At 49.0% G+C, this 27,846-nt stretch overlaps 1 protein-coding gene and 1 pseudogene across 1 annotated transcript; one reads left to right on the forward strand and one right to left on the reverse strand.

The window, feature by feature from the left end:
* The first annotated feature begins 560 nt into the window (after positions 1–560).
* TWIST2 (twist family bHLH transcription factor 2) lies at positions 561–27,818 on the forward strand. Its single transcript, XM_036386865.2, has 2 exons — positions 561–1,219; positions 27,005–27,818. Exon 1 carries the CDS (start codon positions 708–710, stop codon positions 1,188–1,190), a length of 483 nt encoding a protein of 160 aa, XP_036242758.1. The 5' UTR covers positions 561–707; the 3' UTR covers positions 1,191–1,219; positions 27,005–27,818.
* Positions 21,367–27,846, reverse strand: part of LOC118689110 (uncharacterized) — a 29,383-nt pseudogene continuing 22,903 nt past the window's right edge.

Consider the following 27,846-nt stretch of genomic DNA (forward strand, 5'->3'; position numbering starts at 1 on the left):
ATGGGGAGGCCGGTCCCCACCCCATTCCTGCAGGACAGGGCGTTTGCAGCACCCCCAGCACCAGGGGCTGGGAAATAGGGCCCCGTTCCATAGAAACGGGGCAGACTCGAGTGTGTGGGGGGCTGGCTGCCTCTGCACCCCAGAATCTCTGCAGCCTGGCCACGGAGCTGGGAGCGGGACCCCAAAAACCCCGGGGTGGGAGCGGGGGTTTATCCTGGAGGAGTGCTGCAAATCCAGCATCCCCGGGGGTGGGGGGTGGCGTTCGCCAGCTATCTTTGATTCGAGGTGCATTCCCAAGATTTTAGTTAAGTGTAACATAAAACTGTGAAAGTTTAGCGGGGGAAAAGCCTTCCTCCCACCGACCTGGCCGGCCAATCAGGAGGGAGCCCCGCACCTCCCTCACTTCTGACAACTATTTAGCAACTGAGCTCAGCTAAAGTTTCCAAAAAGTTAGAATAACTTCCTCTCTCCAAGACCTCAATTTTTTTACACAACCTCGGTCCTTGAAATAAGAGCCCTTCAAGCAACCTGGAAAACGTTTGGTCAGCAAAAAAAAAAAAAAAAAGGAAAAAAAAAAGAGAAAAAGAGTCCTCCTGTTTTTCCAAAGGATCTGTCTCAGGAATTTAAAGCACATTTAAGACACACACACACTCACATAACATAAGGAGGGGGGGAAAGGCTCTTCCCCTCCCCTTCTTTCAGAAAGCATGGAAGAAAGCTCCAGTTCTCCTGTTTCCCCTGTGGATAGCTTGGGGACCAGTGAAGAGGAGCTGGAAAGGCAGCCAAAGAGATTTGGCAGGAAGAGAAGATACAGTAAGAAGTCCAGCGAAGATGGCAGCCCCAACCCAGGGAAGAGGGGGAAAAAGTCCAGTCCCAGCTCCCAATCTTACGAAGAACTGCAGAGCCAGAGGATCCTGGCCAACGTCAGAGAGCGGCAGAGGACTCAGTCGCTCAACGAAGCTTTTGCCGCCCTGAGGAAAATCATCCCCACGCTGCCCTCTGACAAACTGAGTAAAATCCAAACGCTCAAGCTGGCAGCTCGGTACATAGACTTCCTCTACCAGGTGCTACAGAGCGACGAGATGGACAGTAAGATGACGAGCTGCAGTTACGTGGCTCACGAGAGGCTCAGTTATGCCTTCTCCGTGTGGAGGATGGAGGGAGCGTGGTCCATGTCGGCCTCCCACTAGCCACCGCCCGGGCCGGGCCAGCCCAAGGGGTAGGTACCCGTTTCTCTTCTCCTGAATCGATGCTCTGGGTCTGTTTCCCTCCCTTTGCCCTTTGTGGAATGCTGGGGATGCTGATGGGTTTGGGGTCGCCGACCTGGAGGGCAACGTAGGCACGTCCAGTTCCTCCCGCTACCCCTCTGTGCCGGAGGAAATTCAAATAAATGCAGGAGAAACAGCTTCCAGGAAGGCAAAAATGAGATATCTCCAAAATTTTGGGGCACTGGGGCGGGAAATAATAGTCAGCATGCTTTTGCTCTGTGGGAATGGGGAGTAAGAGGGGGATGGTGTTGAGAGCTGGGTGATGAGGGACAGAGGGGAAACCGTCACCGTGTGACATTTGCCAGAAAGCGCTGCTTCGGAGAAGGGCTCGGAGAGGAAAAGGTGATGGCCACAACGGGCTGACAAGGGGATCCAAAACAGCTGCTGCCCCGCTCTGTGGGTGCCTGCACCCCAAAAACCCCAGTGCTGAGCCCCGTGGTGGTCACATCCCCTCCCAGCTGGGGGGCCGGGGGTCGGCAGGACCCACATGGGGCTCGGCGACGGGTTCGCCCCAGGTTGCGTTTCTCTTAAAAGAAACAAGCAGCAGATGTCGGCTGCAGTCCCAGGCTGTGCCCCTTCCCCCTCACACAGCAAAAAGCAAACAGACATAGGAGAAAGTCTGCTAAATTTTTGGGTTTGTCCAGTTTCCCTTCCCCAAAGTGACGGTAAAGCAGCGGCTGGCGTTAGGCGCAGTTTCTTATTTACTCTCCTCACCAAACCCTTCCTCGTCACTTTCCATTAGCAGAAAACTACTTCCTCTTCAGCTGCCTTTGTAATATTCTGGGAGGGAGGAATAAACAGTCAGAAAGGACAGGGGAAAAAAAGCCTTTTAATAACACCCTCATCTCCAGCTAATTAAGCAGAGCAGCTCTGCGTAGTGTCAGCCGGAGTTTGGGTCTGGCTGGGCGCTGTCTGGGGCTCCCTACATAAAACAGAGCCCACACACCCATTTCACCAAGCAAACACTCTGAAGGGACATTTTTCCCCGCCACCCTTATGATGTAAAAATGAAATAATTTCATCATGTGCAGAGTTGAGGAGGAAAGTTTATCCCAGCCCATTGGCCGGGCTTGTTTAAAGAGGCAAATCCATCTTTGTTCGGTCAGCAATGAACGGCCCCTTTGAATAAATAATATACAGAACCAGGCAAAAACTTGATGCAACTGCAGTGCCTCACTTCAAAAAAGTAAAAAAATATGAAACCAGGACTTACTAGTGGTGTTAAATGGACTTAAAACCATTTTAGATGTAAATATTTCGCTTGCATTCTGAAATGGCTTGGAATTTGCATTTTGTGCTGGAATTAAGGTCTTCTAGTGATTCCCCAAAATATGAAAAAAAGTCTCAAAATTGGTTATTCTGCCCACTGCAAGAGCTGCCTGTTGTTTGGTTTTATTTGAATAGGTAACACGGGTGTTGTGGGGTTTATGGCCATCTCTGGCGTTCTTATATTTTGCATGTCATGCCCCGATTTCAACTGCAAAAATCCAAATCTGAGTGGGTTTTTCAAAAGCAAAACCCTCCGTTTATACAACAGAGAGCCTTTTCCCATGCTAATCTGGCTAAAAAACTGCAGCAAACAGATTTTAAAAAAATCCCCACAAAAAAACCCAGGCTTCTTGTCAAAACCAGATGTAAAATGTCCCGAACACATATTTCTTCAGCAGTTTAGATTGGCTGAATAGGAAAGTGCTGGGCTGGAACAATGCATTGATTCTGTTGTTTCCCAAATGATGTGTTGCCATTAGCCAGGATGGTTGGAAATCTGTTATCTAATACACAACCCTCTTAGCACATGGGACAAAACTTGCCTTTTTTAAACTGTGCTTTACACCCTACATTGATTAAATTATTACTAACATTGCACATGGGACAAAACTTGCCTTTTTTAAACCGTGTTTTACACCCTACATTGATTAAATTATTACTAACATTGCTCTGATGAGACAGATTTTATAGGTAGGTGCTCAGATTGTTCCTATCTCCAAAAAAATGTGTGGATATAATGGAAAAATCACAATGCAGAACCAAACCCTGGTACGTTTTGGTTTGATTTGGAATAAATTGGAATTCGGCTCCTTCGCCGTAACCCAGGCTCCGTGGTGGCTCTTGCAGAGGAAGATCCCAAACTTTGCCCCTTTCCCTGTGCCTGTGCTGTGCAGGAACACGCGTGTGGTTGGACTGTTGAAAAGGTTGTTGACAAATGGCCTGGTGCGGTGCGGTGTCAAATTCTATCGTTTATGGCGACAGAAATTACGGCTGCCAGAAAATAAAAAATAAAGCTACAACGAGGTCCTCAAGAAACCCTTGAAAACAGGCAAGTTTAGTTGGGTGGTGGGACTTTTTATGGGCTGGAGGGGAGCAGCCTGTGCTGCCCCAATGGACAAAAAATCCATAAGAAATTGCTGTGTGGGTTTGGGATCAGCGCCTGCCTTTCCTAGGGAGTAGGAACTGCAAACATGGGGTGAGCGCCGCTCAGGCTGGGCTGCCATCCTCCCTTCTCCTGAGGTTTTGGGAAGAGAGAAGCAAGGAAAGGTTTTCTCCTTGGGCGAAGGCTCATTCCCCTCTGGCTGCAAGCAAAACAAAAATCAGAGGAGCTGTTTGATTAGAAAATCAGAGCCTTGGGAACTGGGAAAATGCCACCTGGCCCCTGCGAACGTCAGCAGGTCACTGCTGCTCACTCCCCTGGCCACGAGAGCTTTTCCTGTTCTGCTCCATGGAATTCCAGACAACTGACTCTGGGAGCTGCAGGAGAAACAGGCGCAGATTTTGCACCTCTAGGACTGCAGAGGGATGTTTCAGCCGAGCCTTCCTTCCCCCCACAATCTCCCCATCCTCACCGCCGGCACCTGTGCCCTTCCCCTCGCAGCCACCTTTCCCTTTTGCTTTCGAAATGTTCCACAGGCTCTAAACTGAAAAGAACAAACCAGGGAAAAAAGTATATTTCCTGATACTCCTTTTGGTAGGGATAAAACCGGTCCAGCTGGGATGGCAGGACCAGCAGCACAGCAGAACAGCCCTCAGCCCCGCACCAGTAAGACCAGTCTGCTGCTCCTTCCCACGCACTGGGGACGAGCCCTTTGCCTCCCTGGGCTGGCACTGGCGCTGGGAACAGCTTTTCCCACCTTTTCCATGCTGGAGAAGCCACGTTTAATGCATGTGTTCAACCCAGAGCCCTCATCCCATCGCCCCTTCAGATTTGTAGGGCTGTTTCCAGTATAAAACACCAGCATCCTATTTCATTTTTCTCCTTAAAGGAGCAAACAGATGTTATCTCTGCTGGCCCTGGGAACAAAATCTAATTCTATAGTGTCTGCACAGTTAACTGGGGGTGTAGTGACACTGGAACGAAGCCCTTTTTTGTCCCAAAAGCCCCATTTTTTAATACGCATCCTTCAAAAAATGTAAATAAGTTTCCTTGACAGGAAGGATTGTAAAGTTTGGTATTTACATTAATAGCCTTGTAGCGGCAGGGAGGGGTGGGGGTTTCATCTCAGTGCATTTAAAAAGCCCAGCAAAATGCATTTTGGATCCTCTGTTTACGTTCGTGTCTTTCCTTGGGAAAGGATAAATCTGTTACCCAGCAGACACCAAACACGCTGCAGTCAGCCAAAAACCGCTCAGGCTCAGGGATCTTTGAAAAAGCGGGTGCAAGGGAAATGCTCCGGAGAAGGAGACATGCGAAGAGACAAATCTGCCAGGGGCTAGACGCAAATAAATGAATTACCCATCAGAAAGAGCTGGAGACACGCATGGCGGAGGGAAAAATGCTGGATCGGGTCCGAAGGAACGCTTAGAAAAGTGGTAAAAACATGTTATTACTTAATCTGCTGGAGGCAGAGCTGCGGTGAAACTCCTATCGGGAGGGATGTGCGTTGAAGGGTCATTAAGGGAACAATCGAGGCAGACATTTGGGCTAAGTAGGACCTAATTTGTCTCCAAATTAGTCATCCTCACACCGCTCAGCTCTGCAGAGCAGCCCTAATTTTGAAAGCATCCTCATTAAAACGAAGGGAGGGATTGAAAGGCTTCTCCTGAGCAGCCACCCCTCACATTCCTTCCTACGGTGCTTTTTTGGGGGCATAATTCCTGCAGTTATAGGTAGCTGTGATAAATGAGCCCTGGAGATCACAGCGGGCTCTTACAGAGCTGGGACAGATCCTGTAACCACCGCTGAGATCTCTTTTGGGGACATTTCATGTCACTCTTTCCCCCGGCAATATAATTATTTTTATAGCCGTAGCCCTCAGAATCATTTCCATGTGCTTCAGCACGGCTTTGAAATCTCCGAGCCCAAACCCTCCAGAATTTATGTCTTGCTGGAGAGCTACAGGAAGGGTTTGATGAGGCCACGAACGTGGAAAGGGACGGCACCAGAGCCTCGAAACACAGAGCGAGCTGGAAATGCCGTCAGGGAATCACAGCTGGATGGGGAAAGCAGATATTTCGGGGAGGTTTTTCACCCCTCTTCCCAGGTTTTGCAGAAAATTGGGAAGGGGGAAGAAAAAGCAAATTGCTCCTTGGAAGCTGCTGATCCCACCAGACACCTCGGTGGCTGCTTGGAGCTCCTGATTCCCTTCTTCAGGCAAATTTTGGAAGTGACGAAAACCAAGAAACCATCCAGCTGGATATTAGCAGACTCGCGCTAATTAGTGATCAGCTCTCAAGAATTAAAACAGTAGAAATATTTGCCAGGGATTAAAAAAAAAAAAAAAAAAAAACCAAAACCAAACAAACAAAAACCGAAAAAACAAACAACACCAAAACAACACTTGGCATCCCGGCATTAATTAGATTTGTAGTTGTGGACGATGACCACTCAGCAACGACAACTAATCACACAGAAAGAGCAAATTAACTCAGCCAGCCCATAAATCAAGGCAAGGCAGCCCTTGCCCTCAGACCCATCCCTTTAACCACTTCCACGCCAGCCCCAGCCGGTCCCCCCAGCCCCGATGTCCTTGTCCTTCCCCTGCCAGTCGTGCAGCGAAGACATGGGAATTAGTGCTCTGCGAGCTCTTCGGGATGCGCTTCTCTTCCTGGCTTGGAGCAGGGCTAAAACAGAGGATCCCTCTTTGAATTTTATTTGTGATCTGCCACCCAGAGCCCAAGGTTATCAGTGTTTAGCAGTAAGGAGGGTTTTCCCTCGGGAATGGGGGAGAAAAAAAAAAATCAGTCTTTCTCTGTTACATCAAGGGAAGCAGCGTCAGGAATTTGGAGACAGGTTCCTTGCAGGAGGAGGGTGCAAACGGGACAGCGAGGTTTGGTTACCACTCCCATAAAAACGTGAAATAAGCGGCAACAACCTAAGCCCTGCTGCTAACAGAGGGCTCTAAGTGGCCATTAGATCCCTGAATTGTCCAGATTTGTTCCCTGACTTCTCCGGGTGGCTCTCCCCGTGACCTGAGCCTTTTGGATGGAAAAAGTTTGTTGATCTAATACTCCAAAACGAGCACAGGAAAGGCAGCATGGATTCTTCATTCCCAAACCAGTGTCCAGGGGGTGTCTGGCACTGCCCAGGGGCTGGGATCCACCTGGATCCAACCTCTCTTTGTTATAATTACGTGATTTGGGATTTTAAAATGATTTTTTTTTTACACTCGTGCTTTGGCAAGGGGTAGGATTGAGGTAGATCCACTCTCCCCCAGATCACAAAAGTGGTCAGACACCAAACCAGAAAATAATCCTTGTTCCCTGCACTCTGCGGTGAGCGACAGTCCCTGCTCTTCCTCCCATCTCCTGTCCACCTTTCAACCACAGCCTGGAAAAGAGAAAAAGGAGGAGGTGGGGGCGAGAGAAGAGACAGATGTCTATGGGTTCAGCTTGAGATATATATTTACTGGAAGAGGTCCAGTAAGCCTGGCCTAGCTTTAATTGAATTCCTAATAAGATAGTTTTGCCTTGTTAGCTGCCACCCCCAAGAAGCATTTCCTTAAGAGTTATCAGACCTGCCAAACACATGCTTTAAAATGCATGAATTGGGTTTTGGGTGAGTTTAGCCACCAAAAATCCTCGTGCAGTCATTTATCTGATTATGCCCTCAGTTTTAGCTGCTCAGGCCTCCTTTAAAAATCATATGTTTGTGCTTAAATGTAAATAAACCCAATTGCTCTGCTGAAATGGGGGAATCACGGCTGTGCTGAGCCTCCTATTAAAAATAATTAGTTAATCCAGCTTGGAAAATTCAGTAGGGCGGGATGGAGCCAGGGAGAAGCTTTCCTAGAAAAAACAGCATTTTGGGTGGCTGGGGTGAGGGGATCCCCAAGACATCCACCCAGTGTCCCCAAAACCACGCTCCTCAACAAAATTAACCTGCCAGAGACACAAAAATTCACATTTCAGGCTGGCCCTTATAGTAAATTTTATGCACATCACGGTGTGATTTCTCTGTGTGAGAAATTCGGCTCCTTAGGCAGAATTCCTGTCTGGGAGGAGAAACTCAGAAATGCGAGGAATAAAACAAAGAAAATTGTGGACTCAGGAAGAAGATGAACAGGGAGATGCTTCCCAGCAAACAACCTGGCATTGGTAACTGGAGATAAACCACCTTGTTAAGGGAAGAAAGGAGTTTATAGTTTAATCTACCACCACAAAACCCACCTGGGCCCACCACAAACTCCAGTACCATCACCCATGGATGCTGTCAGGACCACGCTTGCCCAGCAGCACAAAAATCCCACACTGAATATGGCCAGGACAGAGATGCAACGAAATTTATTAATGACTCCTTAATCAAAAGGGTTTGAATGGGGAAAATAGGTTTTCTATTTGTCCCAGCTGAGCACTTGCCTCCCTGTCTTTCTCATGTCTATCCCACCGGGATGCCCAGCACCACCTCCACCTCACAACGCCCCAAAATTCATCCCACAGGCACTTTTATGCCAGTTCTTGTGAGTTTGAGTCTTTCTTCCCCCAAACACACAGGTGAGCTCGCCCATCAGCGGGCTCCAGAGCGTAAGATGGGTGGCAGGAATTGAGCCTCTGCATGGAAGCAGACCATTTTCACCCATGGCAGTGCCTCTGAGAGTACCACAGAATCACCCCCTTGGAAATTTCCCAGTGAGAAACCAGGGCATAAAACCACATAATAAAAACAGGCCGGATGAGATAACAGCAGTTTTTTTAAAAAGCGTTCCGCACACAGCATATTAACTTGTACTTTTGCACATTGGATAAGATGGCTGTTCTGCATATTTTAATTTATTTTGCTTAATTGTTTTGCCTGATAAGCCCAGGAAATTTCTGATAGCACCAAGCCCTTTTTGCTGCAGTAATTGCGAGCGCGACGCTCTGGGCGCGGCCCCGCGATCTCCAAAGTTCCCTTCCAGCTCTGTGGGGGTTTGTGCACAGAACAACCCGACATTTTACAAGGGCTTTTTCATCCCTGACCCCAAAAAGGGCTGTTTAAGAGATGCCTGGGATTGCCAGCACTAAATAATCTATTTTATACCAGATGGGGCTGAAATGTTTGCTGTTGGAAGGGAGCTGGAGTACAGCACAGCGGCTGCGTTCTCTCCTCCATCGTGGTGTGATGAGCTTGCACTTGGGTTTTGGGACTGAGAAGAGGTTCAGGCTTTTGAACTGTTTAAATCAGCTTGCACCTCATGAATGGGGGAGATCAGAGATCCCTTTCCAGTGATTCCCTTGGAAAGTTTACAATCAAACAATCTGATGATCAATACTTCTCGTTGTAATGCGCGCAAAGGAATAGCTCACCGCTGCTTTTCCTCTTCACTCCAGGGAAGTTGGTAGTGGAAAGCACCTCAAAAAGACCCTGTCACACCAAAACCACATTTCCAGACGCCCCCCCAGGGCAATGCCATGTGCCCAGAAGGCTGAGGGTAGGGAATTGGGAGCTCAAAACACGCAGATTTTCAATAGGACCGAGTTAATCTGGAAGCTTTCCTCCTAAGCGCTATTATTTTGTAAACCAGGCAATACTTTCACTCTCAACGAGTGGAAAAAGGTAAATATTTTAAAGTTGCTGAGGGAAACAGACACGGCTTTGAAAATTGTAGCTGTTCCTTAGCTGTGCATATTCGTGGAATAGTAAGATTTTTCGGGCTAATAATGTCAGGATCAATTTGTGGAATCATATGGTGTTTCAGGATAATCATGTCAAAATCAGAGAGAAAATCTCCTGGCCTGAAACACAACTGTCTGAAATCTATTCCCCCTTTTTCATACTGGTTTATTGTTCTCACATATGCATCACTGGCTCATTTTCTGTTGCAATTAGTGAGGTTTTCATGCCCACTGCAATGCCCGAGGTACGTGTACAAGTCCCAAGGACACTCACCCCTGCTCCTCCAGAAAAATAAACCTCCTGTTTAGAGCACATTCAGAGCTATTTCCTAATGCCAACATTTCACCAGCTGTGAAACGTATTTTTGTCCCCCAAATGCTGTTTTTCCTTAATCTTTTGCTGAAATGCTACTGCATAGTTTCTCACACAGCTACAGCCACATTTATGTTGTTTGAAGATCCAAAAGCTCTTTCTGGAGAGGAAATCCATAGGCTCCCCCCCTGCCTTGAATTACTCATCCACTGCACTGCTCAGGCTGCCTTGCAGCTTCTCTGCAGCACAGGCACATCCTTAAAATTGCACACGGGGCTAAAACACTCCAAAAACCAGGGGAGTTTGGGCCATTTCTGAAAGAGGGAGAGGAGGAGATGAAGGTTTCCTGGAGCTGTCACAGGGAGCCTGGGCCAGAAATCAATGCCTAAAACTTTTCAGGGGGAAAGCTGCTGGGACAATTTGGGACCTGGGTGTTTGGAGCTGCTCCACTGAGGCGCAAACAGGGACAATGAGGCACAACCAGGGCAGAACTCAGCAGAGTTGTGGCCCGGTGGCGAAATTGCTTTTAACCCCACTTCCAGCTTCTCCCAGGGGAATGCCCGAGCCAGGAATGCCAAACCACCCCCAGTGACAGCTCCAGCCCTGTGCTGGCATTGCTGGGACCCCAACCCTTAACCCTGGTCCCCTCTCCAGCCCCTCGAAGCAGGAGAGGAGCCCTGGAATTTGGGCTCTCCCTCTCCCTGGCCGCCAACATCCCAGCAGCACGGAGGGATGCAGGGACACCAGGCTTTGCTCCAGCAGGTCCAGGAGGCATTGGATGGGGCTTGGAGGCAGATGAGGCTGCTCCATTTCCATTCTCTTAGGAAACTTAAGAATTTTTATAAAAAAGCGAGCGAGGATTTGGCAGCGAGCGGAGGGTGGGGATGCCTGCCAAGGCCTGGACAGCTGTACCTTCTTCACTAGCAAGTTGTGTGATCAGCTAGGGCCGTGCTGAAAGCCAAGAGGAGTTACCAGAGCTGCCACATCGCATTTGGCTGATCCTCCCTCTGGGAGACACCTTAAAGAAACAAACCCACCCCTAAGAGTTCCGCCAGCGTCAGCACAGCAGAACCGGGGGGTCACCCCACAGGCTCGGGGTGCTGCTCTGGTGTTTCCCCCCCCTCCGCCTTTCCCCAATTTGGGCTCCAAGATGAGGGGACAGGGGAGGAGGAGACTTATCCGAGGCTGTTTTTCCATTTTTGCTGGCGTACCGAAGCCCTGCCTGCCCCTCCCGAGCTCGGCCGGACCTTCCCGACAGCTTGAAATAACCCAGGAAATTGTGCAAAGGCTGCGGCGGGCCCGGCCCGGCCGGCGTGAGGGAGCGAGGGAGCGAGGGACAGCCAGCCCGGCAGGCAGCACCAAGGGTGGCACTGCACCCCAAATTGTAAAACTTTGTTCTGCTGGGCTCTTCAAAACAGCAGGAGGGTCACAGCAGAGATAGGGAGGGAGGTGTGATGGGCTGGGAGGGGATTTGGGGACCACTGAGTGTCTGCAGAGCCCCGGCCGTACGGGGAGCCTCCCTTCCCGGCAGAGAGGGGGACAAAAGGCTCTCAGATGGCTTCTTAAACAGAAAATTATCCCCCCTTTCCTTCGAGAGAAAAGCAAGAGATCTCTCTCCAGGTGTTACCCCATCCCCTTCATCTCCAAGTACTTCCCAGGCTTGAAGATTCCACTTCAAGCTCAACAACCTCTGAAGCCTCCCCTCGCACAGCCTGCCACGTGTATTCCCATTCCCCTCACAAAGCTCATTTTTCCTTGCAAACATCTCCAAAATCTCCTTCCAAGGCGCCCGTGCTCGCTCCAAAGCTGCTCTGAGGTGCCCACTCCCCACACATTTGTGCACAGACATTTCTGGCCACATTCCTTCCTCTCTCTCCCCAGCAGCTGCAGATTCCCAGGGAATGGGAGAAGGAAAAGGTGGAAAACCACAGGAGCTGCTGACTCAGCACCTGCTGGCACTAGAGGGCAGGGTAAACTGCATTAAATAAAGAATCAGGTGGGCTTGGGGTTGTGTGCCAAGGGAACATCTCCTGTGTGTCCATCAGGGATAGCTGGGAGCAGCCAGGAGCTGTCTCACTGCCCGAGAAAAGGAGAAACCAAATTTTGCACTGGGCACATCCCACGTCAGTGATCATCAGGAGAGCAGACTCCCAGGTTATTTAATTTAGGGTCAGAGTGTGCTTCCACCTTGCAGTCACAGCTGCCTTTCTAAAAGAAAAACTAATTTTATAAAAAAAAAAAATCTCAATTCTCTGCTGTGTTTTCCTGAGTATGTGATTAACCCTGCCCAGTCCTCCTCTTAACAGATTTTAAATTAGCTCCAAACACAAAAAGCACAGGTCTACCCCATTCCTTTATCAACAGCCACTTCAATAAACAACCCCAATTTTTAAAGATGACTCCAAGAAGGTCAGGCAGCGCAGTCCTTTCCAGCAGGGAAAAACCACACAGAGCTGGCAAGGCAATTCGTGGCCTAAACACAAGGAACCTCCCAGGTCAGCCCTAATCCTTCAGGACAAGCATCCTCCAGAGCTGCTGATAGCCACAGAAAGCATCTGCGCTTCCCTGAGGGACTGGATTCCTTAAAAATCCAGAGATTGGGGTGCATGAGAATCAGCTGGAACTCAGAGAGATGCAGTGCCCATGGGGCTCCTGCAGCACCTCAGCATAGGCTGAGACCTCAAAAACTGCACAGAGAGCTGGCGGGACCATCCTGAAGATCCTGGGGCAGGGAGAGGAGAGGGACAAACCCCAAAACCTGAACGATTTCAAGGATCACTTAGAAGAGAGACACTAAATGCTGTTGGGGAGAGGAAGTACAGGGGTTTGGTTGGGATTTGTGAGTGAAAATGTCTCAGGCCTGCTTTGCTGCTAAGGAACAAGGGGGGGTCTGTAACTCCACACTGAAAAGAGGGGGTTTGAAGTGTCAGATTTTACCCTTTTCTGACTTAGAAATGGGGTAATTGAGAAGCATTTTAAAAACTTTTATTTTATTTTTAGTCTGATAAGAAGGGTGAGACAGTATAGATGTGATAATTTATGCTATTACAATCAGAAGCTAACTATTTCTCTAAAGTATCTAGTCTTATTTGTAAGGTTATTTTTTGAAACTTCTTTCTAGTTCTATTCCTCTCTCAATAATGTTTGTTTTATTCAAAATATTCATTAAATATACCCCAAAAAAATAAAACCACACACATACACATGGAAGCACAGCAAATTGCAGAGGCGATGGGTGAGGAGGGAGCCCCCAGCTTGCTCCCATCTGCTCTGGTCACCTCCTGTTTCCCACTGCTTTTGGCAGGCAGCAGAAGTGCCACGGGATGCTGAGGCTCTTTCCAGCTGATGCCCTTCTGGATGGTGCCTCAGTTTCCCCTGCAAGAAGCAAATATTAACTCTTGCAGTGCCCGCCTTGCTCCTCCCCAGCAGGCAGGACGTTGCCAGCAGAGGGAAGGGATTCACGTGCCACCAGGCTGGATTTACATTCAGCCCTTTATATTCCTTTCACAGCTTCCCATCTCAGAGATCTGAATTGCAGATGTTGCTGTGCCTCAGATTTGGAGGGGGACAAAAACGGAAGGAAAAAGGTTAAGCAGCTCTGTGAGTCACTCCAATACACGACCTACTGTTGATTTAGAAACCTACCTCGGCTGTAAATACAGAATAAGCTTCTCTGAAGTGTTTAACCTCTTGTATTCTGTCCAGAAAAACTAATAAATGAGAGCAAAACATCCCTCCTGAGTCACAGAAGCAACAAAGCTGGAAAACCTTGCCGTGGGTTCAGTTCTGAGGATAAAGTGACCCAAAACAAGTGACCTAAGGAGGGAGGGGAAAAATAAAAAAGAGGTAGTAGTGGGGCAGATAATGAAGAGAGCAGGCTGTGCTGCTCTCTGGGATCTGCTCCAGGCAGCAAAGGCAGGAGAAAACTTCCCAAACAAGCAGAGAGAGGCTGTGCCATGAATAAAATAAAATACAGCCCAAACCAATAGCGGGGCTCTGGCTCCACAGGCACCCACTTGGTGCAACCAGACTCTCCTTGGAGTTGCACTGGCTCCTCACACCCATCACAGCCCCAAATCATTTATCCACAGGCTGCTTTTCTGGGGCTTTTGGGAGGCAGAGGGCATCTCAGCCACATAACTGGGGAAGGACTGGGAGAAGAATTGCAAACAGGAGAATTAGCTTTGCTACGGGTCTTGCCATGCATCAGTGCCAGGGCAGCTCTGGAGAGGGCAAGCTGTGCATGGAAATGTCCTGATTTCAGCTTTGGAAATGTCCTAATTCTAGTTTTGGAAAGCCCTGTGAGTTTTGGAAGGCAGCTGAACCATCCAACCCCCCCCTCCCCACACACACACCACCCCCCCAACTTCAAATATCTTGTTGAATCATCTTTTGTCTTCAAAGCAGAGGGTGTAGCAGCGGAAGGACAGCTTTCCCTGGGATTTGAGGCACTGAGTGGGAGTTGAGAGAAAGGCCAGCATCTGCTGATCTCAGGGTACCACCAGGAGAATTCTGCACCAGGATCCCGAGGAGGTCACTTGGGCTGGAGCCATCCTGAGGCCTCCGGTTCGAGCAGGATCCTGCAAAGTGACTGAGGGGGGCTGGATAGTCCCAACAACCCCAGTGATTAAAGGGAAAGCTGATGAGCCAGCAGTTCCAGCATAAATCAGGTTGGCCTTAAAGATTTAGGCGTGATTTAAATCAGCAGAGCTGTGGTTCACAAACCACCAGAGGTTTTTGTAGGGATGGGGATGCTTTAAATAAAAAGAAAAGTCACTGCTCTGGTCAGCACACAGATGTAAAACTCAGGGCAGGGAAAACTGCTTGAGTAGTGCTGCTGGATAATTCAGGCCCAAATACCTCTTGGAGTAATTTTCCTCCAGTCTCTCCTTATTCCAAAGCAATTTCCAGCCCTAATCAGACATGAACTGAGGCAGAAGTCCAGAAAGTTTATTTTAAGCTCTCTTTTGCTAGTTTAGAACTCAAAGATTATGTGCTCAAGCTTTTCCACCTAAAACCCAAAAGCTGGAAATTTACCCTATTAAAAATACTACATTAACTGATTAATTAAGTTAATAATCTTTTGGGGTTGATGATGAGCAGACTGAAGCCAAAGAGATTTAAGGCCCCTCCAGAGCTGGGCAATTTTTTGAAAGACACCGAGTTTTCTTGATCCTTCTGAAAATTCCAGCCTAAACTCCTATCCAGCAGCCTTTATCATTTAGTTGCTCTTTGGATCTCTAGGAAAAACTAAAATCTCTGACACACAAAAGCAGCATAAGGATGAAGCAGCACTGTCAAGTTTGGAATACACAGCTCAAGTCCAAGTGAAGGCACAAGTTGGTTCAGAGCTGTCCCCACATGTCCCAGGCTTTCTCCATGTCTGATCTCAGCTCCTTTTCCTGGCAAAGAAAATCCCATGGGCATTCCCTTGCTCAGCCAACAAGATGACTTGGCTGGATCTCACCAGAGAGCAGGGCAGTGAGTCCTCAAAAATTAAGCCCTTTGTCCCCAGTCCGTGCACACAGGAGGATCTTGGCATCCATGGAAATGGGGATCAGGTCCCCTCAGGGCAGACACAAATCACCAATCCCTGCAGCCAGGGCCTGGCTTGTGTAACAAGGCACTGGAGGAATAAACTGACGTCTTTTCACCCTCAAGGATCTTTCAGGTCCCTTCCAACCCAAACCAATCCACGATTAATGGAGCAGAGATGGAAATCATTTGGAGAAGTCCAAGAGCCTCATCCCCTGGTCTTAAGGCCATCCTAAAAGCAGAGGTGGAACAACCAAGTGAGGAGATGGGAGCAGAATGAGGATATCTCTGGAAGGAAAAGCAATGCCAGCAGCTCTCCTGAAGTGTTTGGAGCTGGCACAGTCCTGCCAGCCTCCTTATTCCAACCCCACAGAGCTTGGGAACAGCATGCAAACACTTGGAAGGGAAGGAAGAAAGCATTTAATAAGTCTGAAATAATTTTCTTACAAATTCATTAGCTATTATTTCAGCTGTGTGACCTCCTGAAGGGACTTTCTAGAGGGCCAGATTATGCAGTCAACTGGAAATATAAATAAGTATGGAGGGGGCAGAGATCACTTTTTTCAGCCAAACCGTGTGGGATGTCAGGTTAGGGTTCCTGTCGGGTGCATCCGTGCACTTCCAGGAGGGGAGCCTGGCCCAGCACTTGCATTTCTTCTGCCATTTCAGGCAAAATCATCTCATTTATTGGTGTTGATTGCAATCACTGCTACCTGAATGTCTGTGCATAGATTCACAGTGATATTTACTGCTGGGGAAGTGCTGTATTGGAGGTGAAAAGTGCAGTGTATATACAGATACAGATCTTCCCCAGCCCTGGAAGTGTCCAGGGCCAGGTTGGATGGGGCTTGGAGCCTGGGATAGCAGAGTGTCCCTGCCCATGGCAGGGGGTAGAACAAGATGAGGTTTCAGGTCCCTTCCAGCCCAAATCATTCTGTGATTTTATGGTATGGTGAGGCCCATCTGTGCCTGTGTAACAAAGGCAACTAGAAATTTCACAAGAAAACCAAAGCATTTTAAGGGGTAAAAAGCACACAGAGGAGTGAGAAGTTCTTAATTGAGTCACCCCAGACATCCTCCACACCCAGGTATTTAATTGAGTCTGGGATCACAGATGATCTGTGTGTTGTGTGCAGAAGCACGAACACATTTCTCTAGACAGAGACAGATCCAAGCTTCCCTATTCTCTCCCTGCATTCAATCTGATTTCCTAATAAGCCTCTAAACCCTCATTTCAGTCACAAAATGTAACACCCAGCCTCCCTCCCTTCACAAATATCACACACTGGTTTAACCTGGAGAATTCCAAACTTAAACATCTTGTACTGCAAATATAAACCGTGCGTAAAACTCAGTTGTACAGAGCAGAAAAGCTGTTCAGCATCAACCAGAGGTTCCCTTCACATCCAAGGCCAGCTTGGATGGGGCTTGAAAAAACCCAGTCTAGAGGAAGGTGTTGGATCAGACAACCTGTAAAGGTTTCTCCCAACCCAAACTATTTTGAGATTCCCTGAGCTGCAAACTCGAGCAGAGGAGCCCATCAGCAACTTCTGAGCAAGCCCCTGGCTCCCAGCAGCACCAGCTCAGCTCAGCTGGGCTCAGCTCTGCCCACAGTAGAGCCCAGAGAGGAGCAGCACGGCCAAGCTCCAGCACGGAGCCTTTGTTGGGAGCAGATGCTGCTCCTCCTGCTCCCCCCAGAGCAGGGATTGCATCAGTGCCACAGGTTATTATCCCAGCGGGAACCTCGCCGGGGTCACTCAGCGAGGCTCAAACAAGCCCAGCTTTTGCAGCTGGCAAACCTAAACAAGGCCAGCCAGCTGCTGCCGAGCTGAGTCAGCCGCTCTCACTCGTCCACTTAACCCATTCCTTTAATCACCCAAACCCCAAAACCTGACAACTGCAGACAGCAGAACACACATCTGCCCTTTTGCAGCATGACAGGCTGGAAAAGACCGTGGAAACCGATTTTCCAGGGCTTTTTTTCCTAGGCTGCTGAGTGCGTGCTGCACACAAATCATGTTCCTGGGAGTCGCTGGCTGCGCCGCTCTGAGTCAGCAGAGCATGTGCTAAACCCCAGCCGGCCAGCGGGGTGAGCAGCTCACACTGAAATATTGAACATGTGATTGCATCCTCTGCTAAACACAGACCAGCCGATCTGTTTGCTCCTGGAGCAGCTCACACTGAAATATTGAACATGTGATTGCATCCTCCCCTTGCTCCTTGAGCAGCACACATTGAAATATTGAACATGTGATTGCATTCTCTGCTAAACACTGACCAGCTGATCTGCCTGCTCCTCGAGTGTGGAGGTACCAGTTGTGGGCTTCTCTGGGTCTTGGTTGAAGGCACTTGAGGAGGTAGTTCATGTTTGGACTCAAGTGTTTCTTATTTTTTATCAGTGAAACAGTCTCACTGCTGTGAGTTCTGCACCTTTTCATTAGAAGGCACAAAATGGCCAACAATCTCTTGTTACAAGGTCTTTTAAGACTAAACTATCCAATTAAGAACTGACACCTGGACTATTTCCCATTTTAACCCAATAACTGCAATCCCAAAGAGCTGCAATGGGAACTTTTCTGCCCAATTACAAAAAGCCACCCAAACCCATGAAGAAGAAGGAAGAAGAAACATGAAGAAGAAACTCAGGACGACACCCTGTGCCCTCCATCTTGCTGCCATCCACAACATACTAGAAATCCCAAACCCTAAATTTCTCACCAAGTGATACACCTGCACTACTCTCTACAATCTATTTCACACTTTTGTGGATTCCAGTCTATCTTGAACTCTAGGAAACTTTCTCCATGAATGAGGGTCAGAAGTCAGTGCTCCCCTAGGGGTCAGGGCACCCCAGAGCAGACAGAGAAATATTCCCTGTGGTGCTCTGGGTTTCCACACTCGAGCAGCACACACTGAAATATTGAACATTTGATTGCATCCTCTGCTGAACACTGACCAGCCAATCTGCCTGCTCCTCGAGCAGAGAGGTTCCACCTCGGCACACTTCTTCCTCTGAAAATTTGAACTTGGTGTTTGTTTGCTCCCATTCGCAAAGCAGCAGCAAGGGAGTGATAACTTTGTTTTGCTCTAAAATCCAGAAATGTGATGAAAAGGTGACACAGGAGCTCTGAAGGGGATAATTTATTGATAGGAAAGGAACAGGGAGCAGTGGCACAGACAGCAAGCAGAATAAAACAAGATTCTAGAAATCATTAGGCAGTCAGTGCTTCGGGATTTAAACCCCTCAGGGCGTGCATTGATGGGAGGAGAGGCTTTTGGAGCAGAGCAGAGGGTTGGGAAGCTCCCGGCACTATCCAGGCTGGAAACTGAAGAGGGTGTGAGTAAGGTCTGGCTCCCTGTCCCGCTCCCTGTGGTTTGCCTGCCCAACACGACCCATGGAGCAGTTTCAGGGAAGCCCATAAAGCAGCTGGCTAGCCCCATGCTGGGCTCAAGGCAGTGATGCTGCTCCTGAGAGTCTTGGAAAAATGATTCATGGATGCTCAAAGCCCGGAAGGGAGTGGGGGGATGCACTGACCACAGGAGGAGGATGGCAGCATCCAAACCCACAGAAATAAAGATAAAATATCCCCACCCTGACCAGCCCCAGGGGAGATTCACAGCCACTCTGCTGTTGCCTGCATCAAGTCCAACTCCTGGCCCTGCACAAGGGACCCCAAGGAGTTGGACACCCCCAGGAAGACCCTGGGAAGAGGCTGGCAAGGAGAGGAGGAGGAAGAGGAAAGAGAGGGGTAGAGGTGATTATAAACACCAGGGCAGGGAACGGGCTGAGTACCTTAAAGGGCTGGGGCTGAAATCCAGAGGGCTTGGTGTAAGAAGCCAAGGTTTAAGGGTTTTAAACCTGCTTTGAATGGGATATTCTGTGATTCTAAGCATGGGTAAAGCCATCTGCATGGAAGGCAGCAGCTGTAAAGTTTAGGAAAAACAACCGTACTGTGTGGTACTTGCACTAAAGGCTGGAAGAAACGTGGGGTTGAGGAGAGATGTGGGACTGAGTGTGGCTTTTGCCAGGCTTGTGCTGTGCTGATGTAGCTGCCAGGCCAAGGAAAAGGGAGAGAAAGAGCCCCGGGGCAAGAGGAGATAAGGCAGGCAGAGCAAGCCGGGCCTATCACACCTATTCAAAATCCAAGTAACTGTCACCATTCCCAGGGTGCCAAAACCCCAATCCCAATGATTTACCACAGCCCCACAAAATCCAGAGTGGCTCACTCCATGCCGAGGACTCCTTCCCCCAGCAGGATTGTTTGTCATATAAAATATAACTCCCCCTTCACGAGGGCAGCACCCTCTAACCCCAGGTATTTTAAAGAGTTGAGCAATTCTTGCTGTAAAAAAAAAGATCAGAGGGCCTTTATTGACTGCAGCAGGGTTAAGCCGGTTTATTCCAAGTGAGAATTTGGCCCCTTGACTTCAAGGAAGACATGCTGATTAATCCCAGATGGAGACCTGGCCAGGCACAATCCCTTCCCAAAGTCCTGGGGCTGAATCACCTCCACTGCTCAGAGCCCTGGGGGGGGGGGGGGGTTACTGAGGAACAAGGAACAGCCAGCACCTGCCATGTGGGAAACACTGAGGATGGGGCCAGGGAATTGGGATTGAGGAATTCAGGGACCTTCAGGGTGTACCTTCTAGTGGGGGGAAGATGCCAGAGTAGCATCCTTTCTCCTGCAGACATCTGGGAATGTCACCTGGGATGGGAGTCCAAAACCTGGGCATTGAGGACAGCGGGCAAGGACATGGGGAATTTTCCTGGCTTCTTCCCACTGAGAGCTTCTTGTGGTGCTCTGTAAGGATCCATAAGAGTAAAAACAGGATTAAATCCATCCATGCTTCAGGGAAGCTGCCCCAGCATTTCTTTGGCAGTTTTGAGAAGCAAACACAGCTTCATTCCTACTCCAAATGCCAAGAAAAAGGATCTTTTTTCAGCAATCATCTCCAAGGCTAACTCAGGACAAGCAAGATTTTGCTTCCCAGAGTTGTAGGCACAAGTGCCATACTTTTTGCAGGAAAAGGTAAAATCCTTTACATGTGTGCCCATGGAGAGGTGGCAAAACTGTGGATAAACACCAGTACACACCAATTCCACAGCAGGTATTGATGAGGTTTTGGGTCTTAAATGCAGAGGGTATTAAAAATCCCCACTAGGGGCAATTTTTAATGCAGGGGCATTAAAACTTCACAGCTGTGGGATGCCAGTGTCTCTCCCCAAATTTCCCCTGGGGGTCTCTGGCCCAGACTTGCTCGGTGCAGGCCAGGGGGACTCTTGCTGAGGGCTTTGCGTGCGGAGGAGGCTCCTGAGAAGGGAGAAACGCCTGAGCTCCCAGCTCCCCCCTCCAGCCCGGCCCTCCAAGCTGTGTTTGTGAGGGCCAGCATCTGGAGCGGGGTGGGAGCCGAGGGCTGATGGGCAGCAGCACACGTACAGCTGTGCACATCTGGCCCGCAGGTGTCTCAGCTGCTTTGTGTCAGGGACATGAAAAAGCACCCCGAGTTCCCGGGGCAGTCGTACCTGTCCCGGGGATTGTTCCCAGAAGCCCCCAGAATTCTGTGGAATTTATGTCTCTGCTTTTTAGTGGGTGGCCCCAATTTTTTTTTTTGGTGTTTGTTTTTCCATTATTTTATTTGAAAGAAGGAGTTTAAACCCTAGATGCTTTCAAAACAGGGGGGTTGTGTTGTTATTAATTCCACTGGCATTAATCCACGCAGCTGAGTCAGTCATAATGGATGGCTGTCATCCTTCCCCTGATTTACTCCTAGGAGCAGAGGTTACTACAGAGCCTTTGTGCTGCACTTTGTGCTCCTCCTTATGCTCAGCCACAGGTACAGCCAGACTTTCTCCCAAAATATTTAATCCGTGCAAGGACAGGGAAAATGGGGAAACATAGGAAAAGTCTCATCCATGGGGTAGGAAAATCCCGGAGCATCCCACAGGGATGCTGCTGCTGCTGGGGTTTGGGAACTGCAGCTGCACACAGGAAAACTGTGAGAGCAGAGGAGCTGCTGGCTGAGCAGGCCAGACCAACAGAGTTCCCTTGGAAAAAGAAGAAAGGCACAGATATATATGTTTATTTTTAGAGAAGGTGTCTTTCCTAGAATTTGTATTATTTTGGCAGGAGCGCTGAGGGGGTGGAGGAAAGGTTTCCCTTTGGCCAATAATATCTGCTCTCCTAAAACATGGTTGAGGCAAGGGGGGTGTTCTCACAGCCCAGTTCATATCTCAGTTGTATTTATCCCTGCAGAGGCATAGAGGGACCAGAGACCATGTCCCAGTGACTGCCAGCTTTGTCCTAAATTAAATTAAATGAAATTCTCCCTCGGGCTGCCAGCTGTGTCTGTGAAGGGTGGGATCTGTCACTGTGAGCATCTCAGCGGAAGCAGATGAGCCACCTGTGACAACTCCACCCTCCTTCCCTGATTTCCAGCAGCCATTCCCACTGCTTTGGCCCCGTTTTGGGTGTGCATTTCAGGCAGTGTCTGGCAGCTGGAGCCCGCCTGGATCCAAGAAGGCCTGCAGGATGTGGGACCCAGGAGGCAGAGGAAGGTGGGATGTGGCTGCTCTCTCCCTTGGTGTGAGCCTCAGAGCCGCTTTTTAGGGACACATCAGTGTCTGTGCAAGCTCTCCTCCCCAGCCTGGGTATTTCCCTGGAGCTGCACCAGGAGAACACCTCATTCCCTGCCTCTTTGTTCCACACCTCTCTCCTGTTTTTGGTGTGGGGCAGTGGATTTGAGCCAAAGAAAGCAATGATGAGCTCTGCTACCCAGGAGGGCCAGCGGGGGCCACTCCTGGCCCCTCTTTGCCCCCATCCCTGCCTCAGGAGATGCCACTGGTGTCCCTCGGTGCTTGTTCCCCCAAACCACCCACCAGGCAGCCAGGCAGCTCCTGGCTCTCCCAGCCTCCCCAACACGGGGCAGCTCTGCTGCTTTTCCCTGCTCCACTGCTCATTAGCGGCTTCCGCCCCTCGGCAATCCCCAGCTGCCATTCCAGTGATGTGCTGCCAAGGTTTTCAAAAGGGGGCGCCCACAAACCTGCCTCCTCCTCCTCCTCCTCCTCCTCCAGCTGCCGCCAGACCTGCTCGGCCTGTGGAGGAGTGCAGGGCTGGGGGAAATGTGCCTTTGCTGTTTCAAGCTTTTTTTAATGCTGGTTTAAAGCTGTTTTTATATTTGTTTTAACTTTCTGGTGAGGGGGGGACGCAGCACCTTGGGACCAACATTCCTGGCTGCCCAAATATTGCTGCAGGGAGGCAGAACCTAACAGAGAACATCTGAGCATCCCAGCAGCAAAATGCTTCACTTGTCAGCATTCCCTTCTCCTCCCTGTGGTGAGCACAGGCCCACAAGTTTGATTTTAGCTGGGCTATGACCTGAAATGTTGAAGAATTGGCTCCTTCTAGGTGTTTTGGGCCCCAAAGTTTTTCCTTGGGAAGTTGTTGAGCCCACAGGTAGAAACCATTGAATTCCTCTCCTTGGTGAGCATCCCTCTCTTCTCGTCGAGGGGTTCTTTCCATTCAAGGCCAGATTGGACAGGGCTTGGAGCAACCTGGGATAGTGGAAACTGTCACTACCCTTGGCAGGGGGTGAAATGAGATGGGCTTTAAGGTCCCTTCCAACCCAAACCATTCTGGGATTCTGTGGACACCAATAACCCTTTCTGCAGCTGTGTGAGGGGGGAAAAAATCTTTAAACCAAAATTACGGAGCAATTTCTGGCAATATGTGAGAGGAGCACTCACAACTGGAGCTCTCTGTCCACTCCCTAACCTTGTGGCCATGCTCCATCCTGCTCCAATGGCTGGGAGCAGACCCAGGAAGGCAGGAAGGACCAGGGCTCTCCCCTTGGCTTCTTCTTGTGGCATCGCCTCTTTAGGATCCTCCGTTCTCACTGGCCAGGGAGCTGTCAGCAAACTGATGCACAAGAGTCTGGAGAGGGAGAAACAGCCCCAGGGGGAGGAGACAAGGCTCCAATCTCCATTTCCTCATGCCACACACCCATCAAACTGCTCCTGATAACAAACTGGGGAGCTGCAGGATACAGGGAGGATGTTTCACCTCCAGCCAGCCATGGGCAGATAAATCCCCCAAGCTCTGCAAAGGCTGGGCTGAGTCAGAGAGAGGCTTCTCCCCGGGGCTCAGGAATGAGCCTCTGCCAGGGATGTGTTTTGAAATGGTTTCCCAGCTGTAAGATGCACATAATTGTGGCTTTCCCTTCATCTGGGAGACTTCAAGAGCGGATGGTTGATAAGGGTAGAGCAGCAGAGGCAGCACAGCCCGAGCCAGGGGATCTGGTTTCAGTCTGTCCCTACCCGCAGCATTCGATCTGATTTTGGCCCTCTCTCCGCCCCCTCGCACGGACACAATTATCTGAATTCCTTTCTCTGCTGCTTCCTCCCCTCTGAAGCCTTGCAGCCTGGTCCTGCTGCCTTTTCCAGGGCTCCCTCCTTTCCTGGCTCGTGGAAATCAAGGGATTTCTGCTGGGTTTATCCTTTGCTGGTAACACCCCAAAAATCAAGGGAATTCTTCTGGGTTTAGGCTTTTGTGGTGGGAAACATCCCAAAAAATCAAGGGAATTCTGTTGTTTTAAGGTGCCTTTTTTTTTTTTTTTGGCACCATCCAAATCATGAAATGGTTTTACATTTAAACAAGGACAGGCTTAAATTGAAACACGCTTATATTTAAATTAAACAAGCTTAAATTTAAAGGAATTTGAGCATTCTAAACTTAAACAAGGCCAGATTGGACGAGGCTCTGAGCAACCCGGTCTGATGGAAGATGTCCCTGCCCATGGAATGGGATGAGCTTTAAGGTCCCTTCCAGCCCAAACCACCCTCTGGAGTGGCTGCCATTGATTCTGGCTCCAGGGACAGCTGAGAACTCCATGAAATAATTTGGGAACATCCCTTTAGCAGTGATCCTCCCAGTCATGGGGATGCCATCAGCAATTTTGGCTGTTTCCCACTCTCCCCATACCCTGAAACAGCTGGGCCGTATTTTATTTGCCCACAAGACAAAAACAATGGCAAGAAAGGAACCACCATTGGGCATGGAAAATTTTGAGCTCAAGCAGCAGAAGTTTTGGGAGGTTTTTGAGGGGCTCACACCCCATGGGATGCTGGGAGGCCAAGTATCCAAACCTGACCGTGGATCTTTTGACTGATCTTTCCCACAGGGCTTTTTAGGGGACTTATTCCCAAAACAGCTAGGAATGATGGCTCCTGAGCTCAGGAATGGGATTTGAGTGATTTCCTAAAGCAGGAGCATCACCTTTTGTGCTGTAACCCAGCATTGCTTGAAGATACTGGTGGGGCTATTCCAGAATAATTTTTACACTAGAAAGAGGAGAGATTCAGTGAGAAAGAAAATTCCTCACTCTGAGTGTGGTGAGGCCCTGGCACAGGGTGCCCAGAGGAGCTGTGGCTGCCCCTGGATCCCTGGAAGTGTTTAAGAATAGGGTTTGGAGCAACATGGGATAGTGGAAGGTGTCCTCAACCATGGCAGGGATGGAACAGGATGGACTTTACAATCCCTCCCAACCCAAACCATTCTGGGATTCTATGAATGCCATATTTTCCTTACCTTGACGTGTTTGCTCTGTCCCATCTTGTTCAGGCCTTACCTCTGAGATTTCTCCTTCCCCATTCACCCTAAAACATGCCTGGGATGTAGGACAAGAAAACAAAAAGGCCCTGGGGGCAGAGCCTTTTTTCTACACCCTCAACTTTAAAAGAAATTGGAAAAGCTACCTTAAAAAAAAAAAAAAACAAACCCAAAAAAACCCAACCAAAACCAAAACAAACCAGCGAAACTTACCAAAACCAAAAAACCCAAACAAACTCCAGCAGTTTTCCTGCATTTCACATTTCATTTGCACTCTCAGGCCATGTCACGGAAATTATTTCAATCCTTTTGTAACCAAACCCACCCCAATCCTACATAAGCAAAGGCCTGGGGGACCTGTTGGGAAATTTCCTGCAGCCAGGGCCATGCTCCTGCTGCCACCTTCCATCAGGCCAGCAGCTCCCTGCTCCTGTGACATCCATGCTGGGCTGGGGAATGCTCCTGGTGGGCTGGGAAATGCAAAGGCCTCAGACAGAGGAAGCTGTGCTGAGGCAGGGCATCACAGCTGGGCTCTGTGTTAGGGTAAGAGAAATGCTTGGAAATCCCCGAGAAATCCCAGGAGAAGGCAGTTCCCATCCCTGGGAGTGTACAAGGCCAGCTTGGATGGCTCACAGAGGTTTTGGGGGCATTTTCCCTCTTCCTCAGCCCTTCCTTCCCCCTGCAGTAGCCAAACAGAGCCAGGTTGCTGACATGAGGATCCCAAGCCAGATTCAGAGTCTGATTGCAGAGCCTAATTTCAGAGTGTGATTCAGATCAGAGTGTGATTTCAGAGTGATTTCAGAGTCTGATTTCAGAGTGTGATTTCAGAGTCTGATTTCAGGGTGTGATTTCAGAGCACCATTTCACAGAATCACAGCACGGTTTGGGTTGAAAGGCTTCTCAAAAAAGCCAATCCAGTTCCACGGAACCAGCATGAGGTGGAATGTGGCAGAGCCATCCCAGAGCTCTGGAAAATCTATAATCCACAGGGCAGGCCATCACCATGCCCTGACCATAACAGGGAGGAAAATCAGCCCCACAGCACTGAAGTGCTGTGGAATTCCCAGTTCTCCAGCTGGAGCTGGAAACCAGAAAGGACCAGTGGGAAGGAGAGGCCTCAGGGCAGCAGCAGGCAGAGCAAGGGGTCTCAGCCAGGGTTAAAGACGTCAGTTCTGCCCTGGGAGCAGCTTTGTGCTGAGCTCTCTGCTCTTGGGTGGGATTTAAAAAAATCCCTGGAACTAGACCAGCTTTTTATCTGGTTTTACCTCGGTTTTGTGTCAGCCATATTCAGAGAAGAGCAGGGCACAGCAAAACCTCGTGTGACCATCCTCCACCCCTTCCTTCTGCTGGCTGGAAAAAATAATAAATTCAAAAAATAAAATCAGCAAATTGCTCCATGGTATCTTCCTCCTGCCTGGGTTTTATTTTGCTTTCCTGGAGCCCTCCCTGGATGGGGAAAGGGTCAGCCTGTCATCTGTCAGAGGTGGGCATCCCCAAACCACCGGGAGAGGTGGAGCTCTCCTAAGTGCTCCTGGGCAGCCTGACAAGTCCCCAAGCTGGTCTGCAGAATGTGGTTGTAATTAGATAATTAATAACTTGGAGAGGGAAAGGAAAGGAAATCAGCTAAATGGAAGCTTTCCTCAGTGGGAGGAAATAATTATATCTGCTTTTTGATATCTGAGCTGAGGTGGCTTTGCTGAAGGCAGGAACAGCACCTTGCCTGCAAAGCCATCCCTGCCCTGAGCAGGACAGGGGATCCCAGGGGCACTGCTGGGTCATGGAGTTTGTCCCACAGAATTTACCCTGCTCCTGGAAGGGTTCCATGCCAGCTTGGAGCAATCTGGGATAGTGGAAGTTGTCCCTGCCCATGGCAGGGGGGAGGAATGAGATGAGCTTTAATGCCCTTCCCAACCCAAACCATTCTGGGATTCTGATGTTTTGATGGATACATTGCTCCTGCCTATGGATTTACCATTTTAAACCCCAGTGCAAACCAGGCTGTGACATTACCAGACTCTGAATTTAGGCTGTCTATCCAAAAGCCTAAAGGAATTGTGCTTCCACTTGCTCCTGGATCTTGCCCAGTGCCTGGATTAACTCCACGCTGCTGGAACCAGGGGCAGGATTCAACACCTGGTGATGAACCACAGCCTGGATTTGTAGGGAAAAAGCCCTTCCCACACAACCTAGCTCAGAAAGATGTCCTGCATTTAGTGTAATTATTTTTCGTCTCTTTTCTTTTTTTTCCTTTTCTCCAGACTGTCCAGTGTCTGCGACTGAAGTGGAATTGGGATATATCCAAGTTTGTAGCTTCTGAAACCTTAAAAACCTCAAGAAAACTGGTCCAAAAGACCCCTCTTGACCTCCCTCGCTCTGAACTCTCGCAGAGCATTTCAGACTGAGTAGCAAAACAGCACCAAGAAGAAGGGGCTGAGCCTTTGCAGCATCTCTCCCCAGAACGACTGACCAAAGAGAGAAGGAGAAGCAACATTCCTGGTTGTTCATTGTTGTTGGGGTTCTGTGTCTGTCTGTCTGTCCGTGCGTTTGGTGTTCTTATCACTAATTTTTTGGTTTTTGTTTTTGTTTTTTTTTTTTCTGGAAACAATCTTAATTCAGGAACGCATTTATGAGGCATCTTTGGGTTCAAGTTTTACTTCCCCTTAACTGTATTCTTCTTTTTTTATATTTTTTTTTTTTTTAATTCCAAACCTGATTTCTTGTACAGTCATGGCAAAACTGGACCAAGGCTCTCAGCAAAAAGAGGAAAAGAAGGAAAAAAGCCCACCACTATGCCCCCAGCTCCCTGCATGAATTGTTTCAAGTACAGCCTGGATTACAGACTGCCCTCCACACTCTGCCACCTCTCCCTTATTGCTCCATGATTTGCTACCGCTCATCCCCTTCCCCCTTTTTTGATTTTTTTTAATTTTTTTTTTGTTTTCATTTTCTGTTCCAGTGTATATGTTGCTTATTTGTTTTATTTATTGAGATATTTTTAACGAGCTAAGAGACTGCAATGTCGCTGTGTATACTGCTTCTCTTGCCAGTAAAAATAAAGATGTCATGCAGCTACCGAGGGTTTGGGATTTATGTTCTTGAC

Source organism: Molothrus ater, chromosome 7 (assembly GCF_012460135.2).
Source record: "Molothrus ater isolate BHLD 08-10-18 breed brown headed cowbird chromosome 7, BPBGC_Mater_1.1, whole genome shotgun sequence".
In the NCBI taxonomy this organism is placed as follows: domain Eukaryota; kingdom Metazoa; phylum Chordata; class Aves; order Passeriformes; family Icteridae; genus Molothrus; species Molothrus ater.

Bases quoted from the DNA above. Each gene is read 5' to 3' on its own strand.
- TWIST2 (XM_036386865.2), top strand. From the start codon at position 708: ATGGAAGAAAGCTCCAGTTCTCCTGTTTCCCCTGTGGATAGCTTGGGG.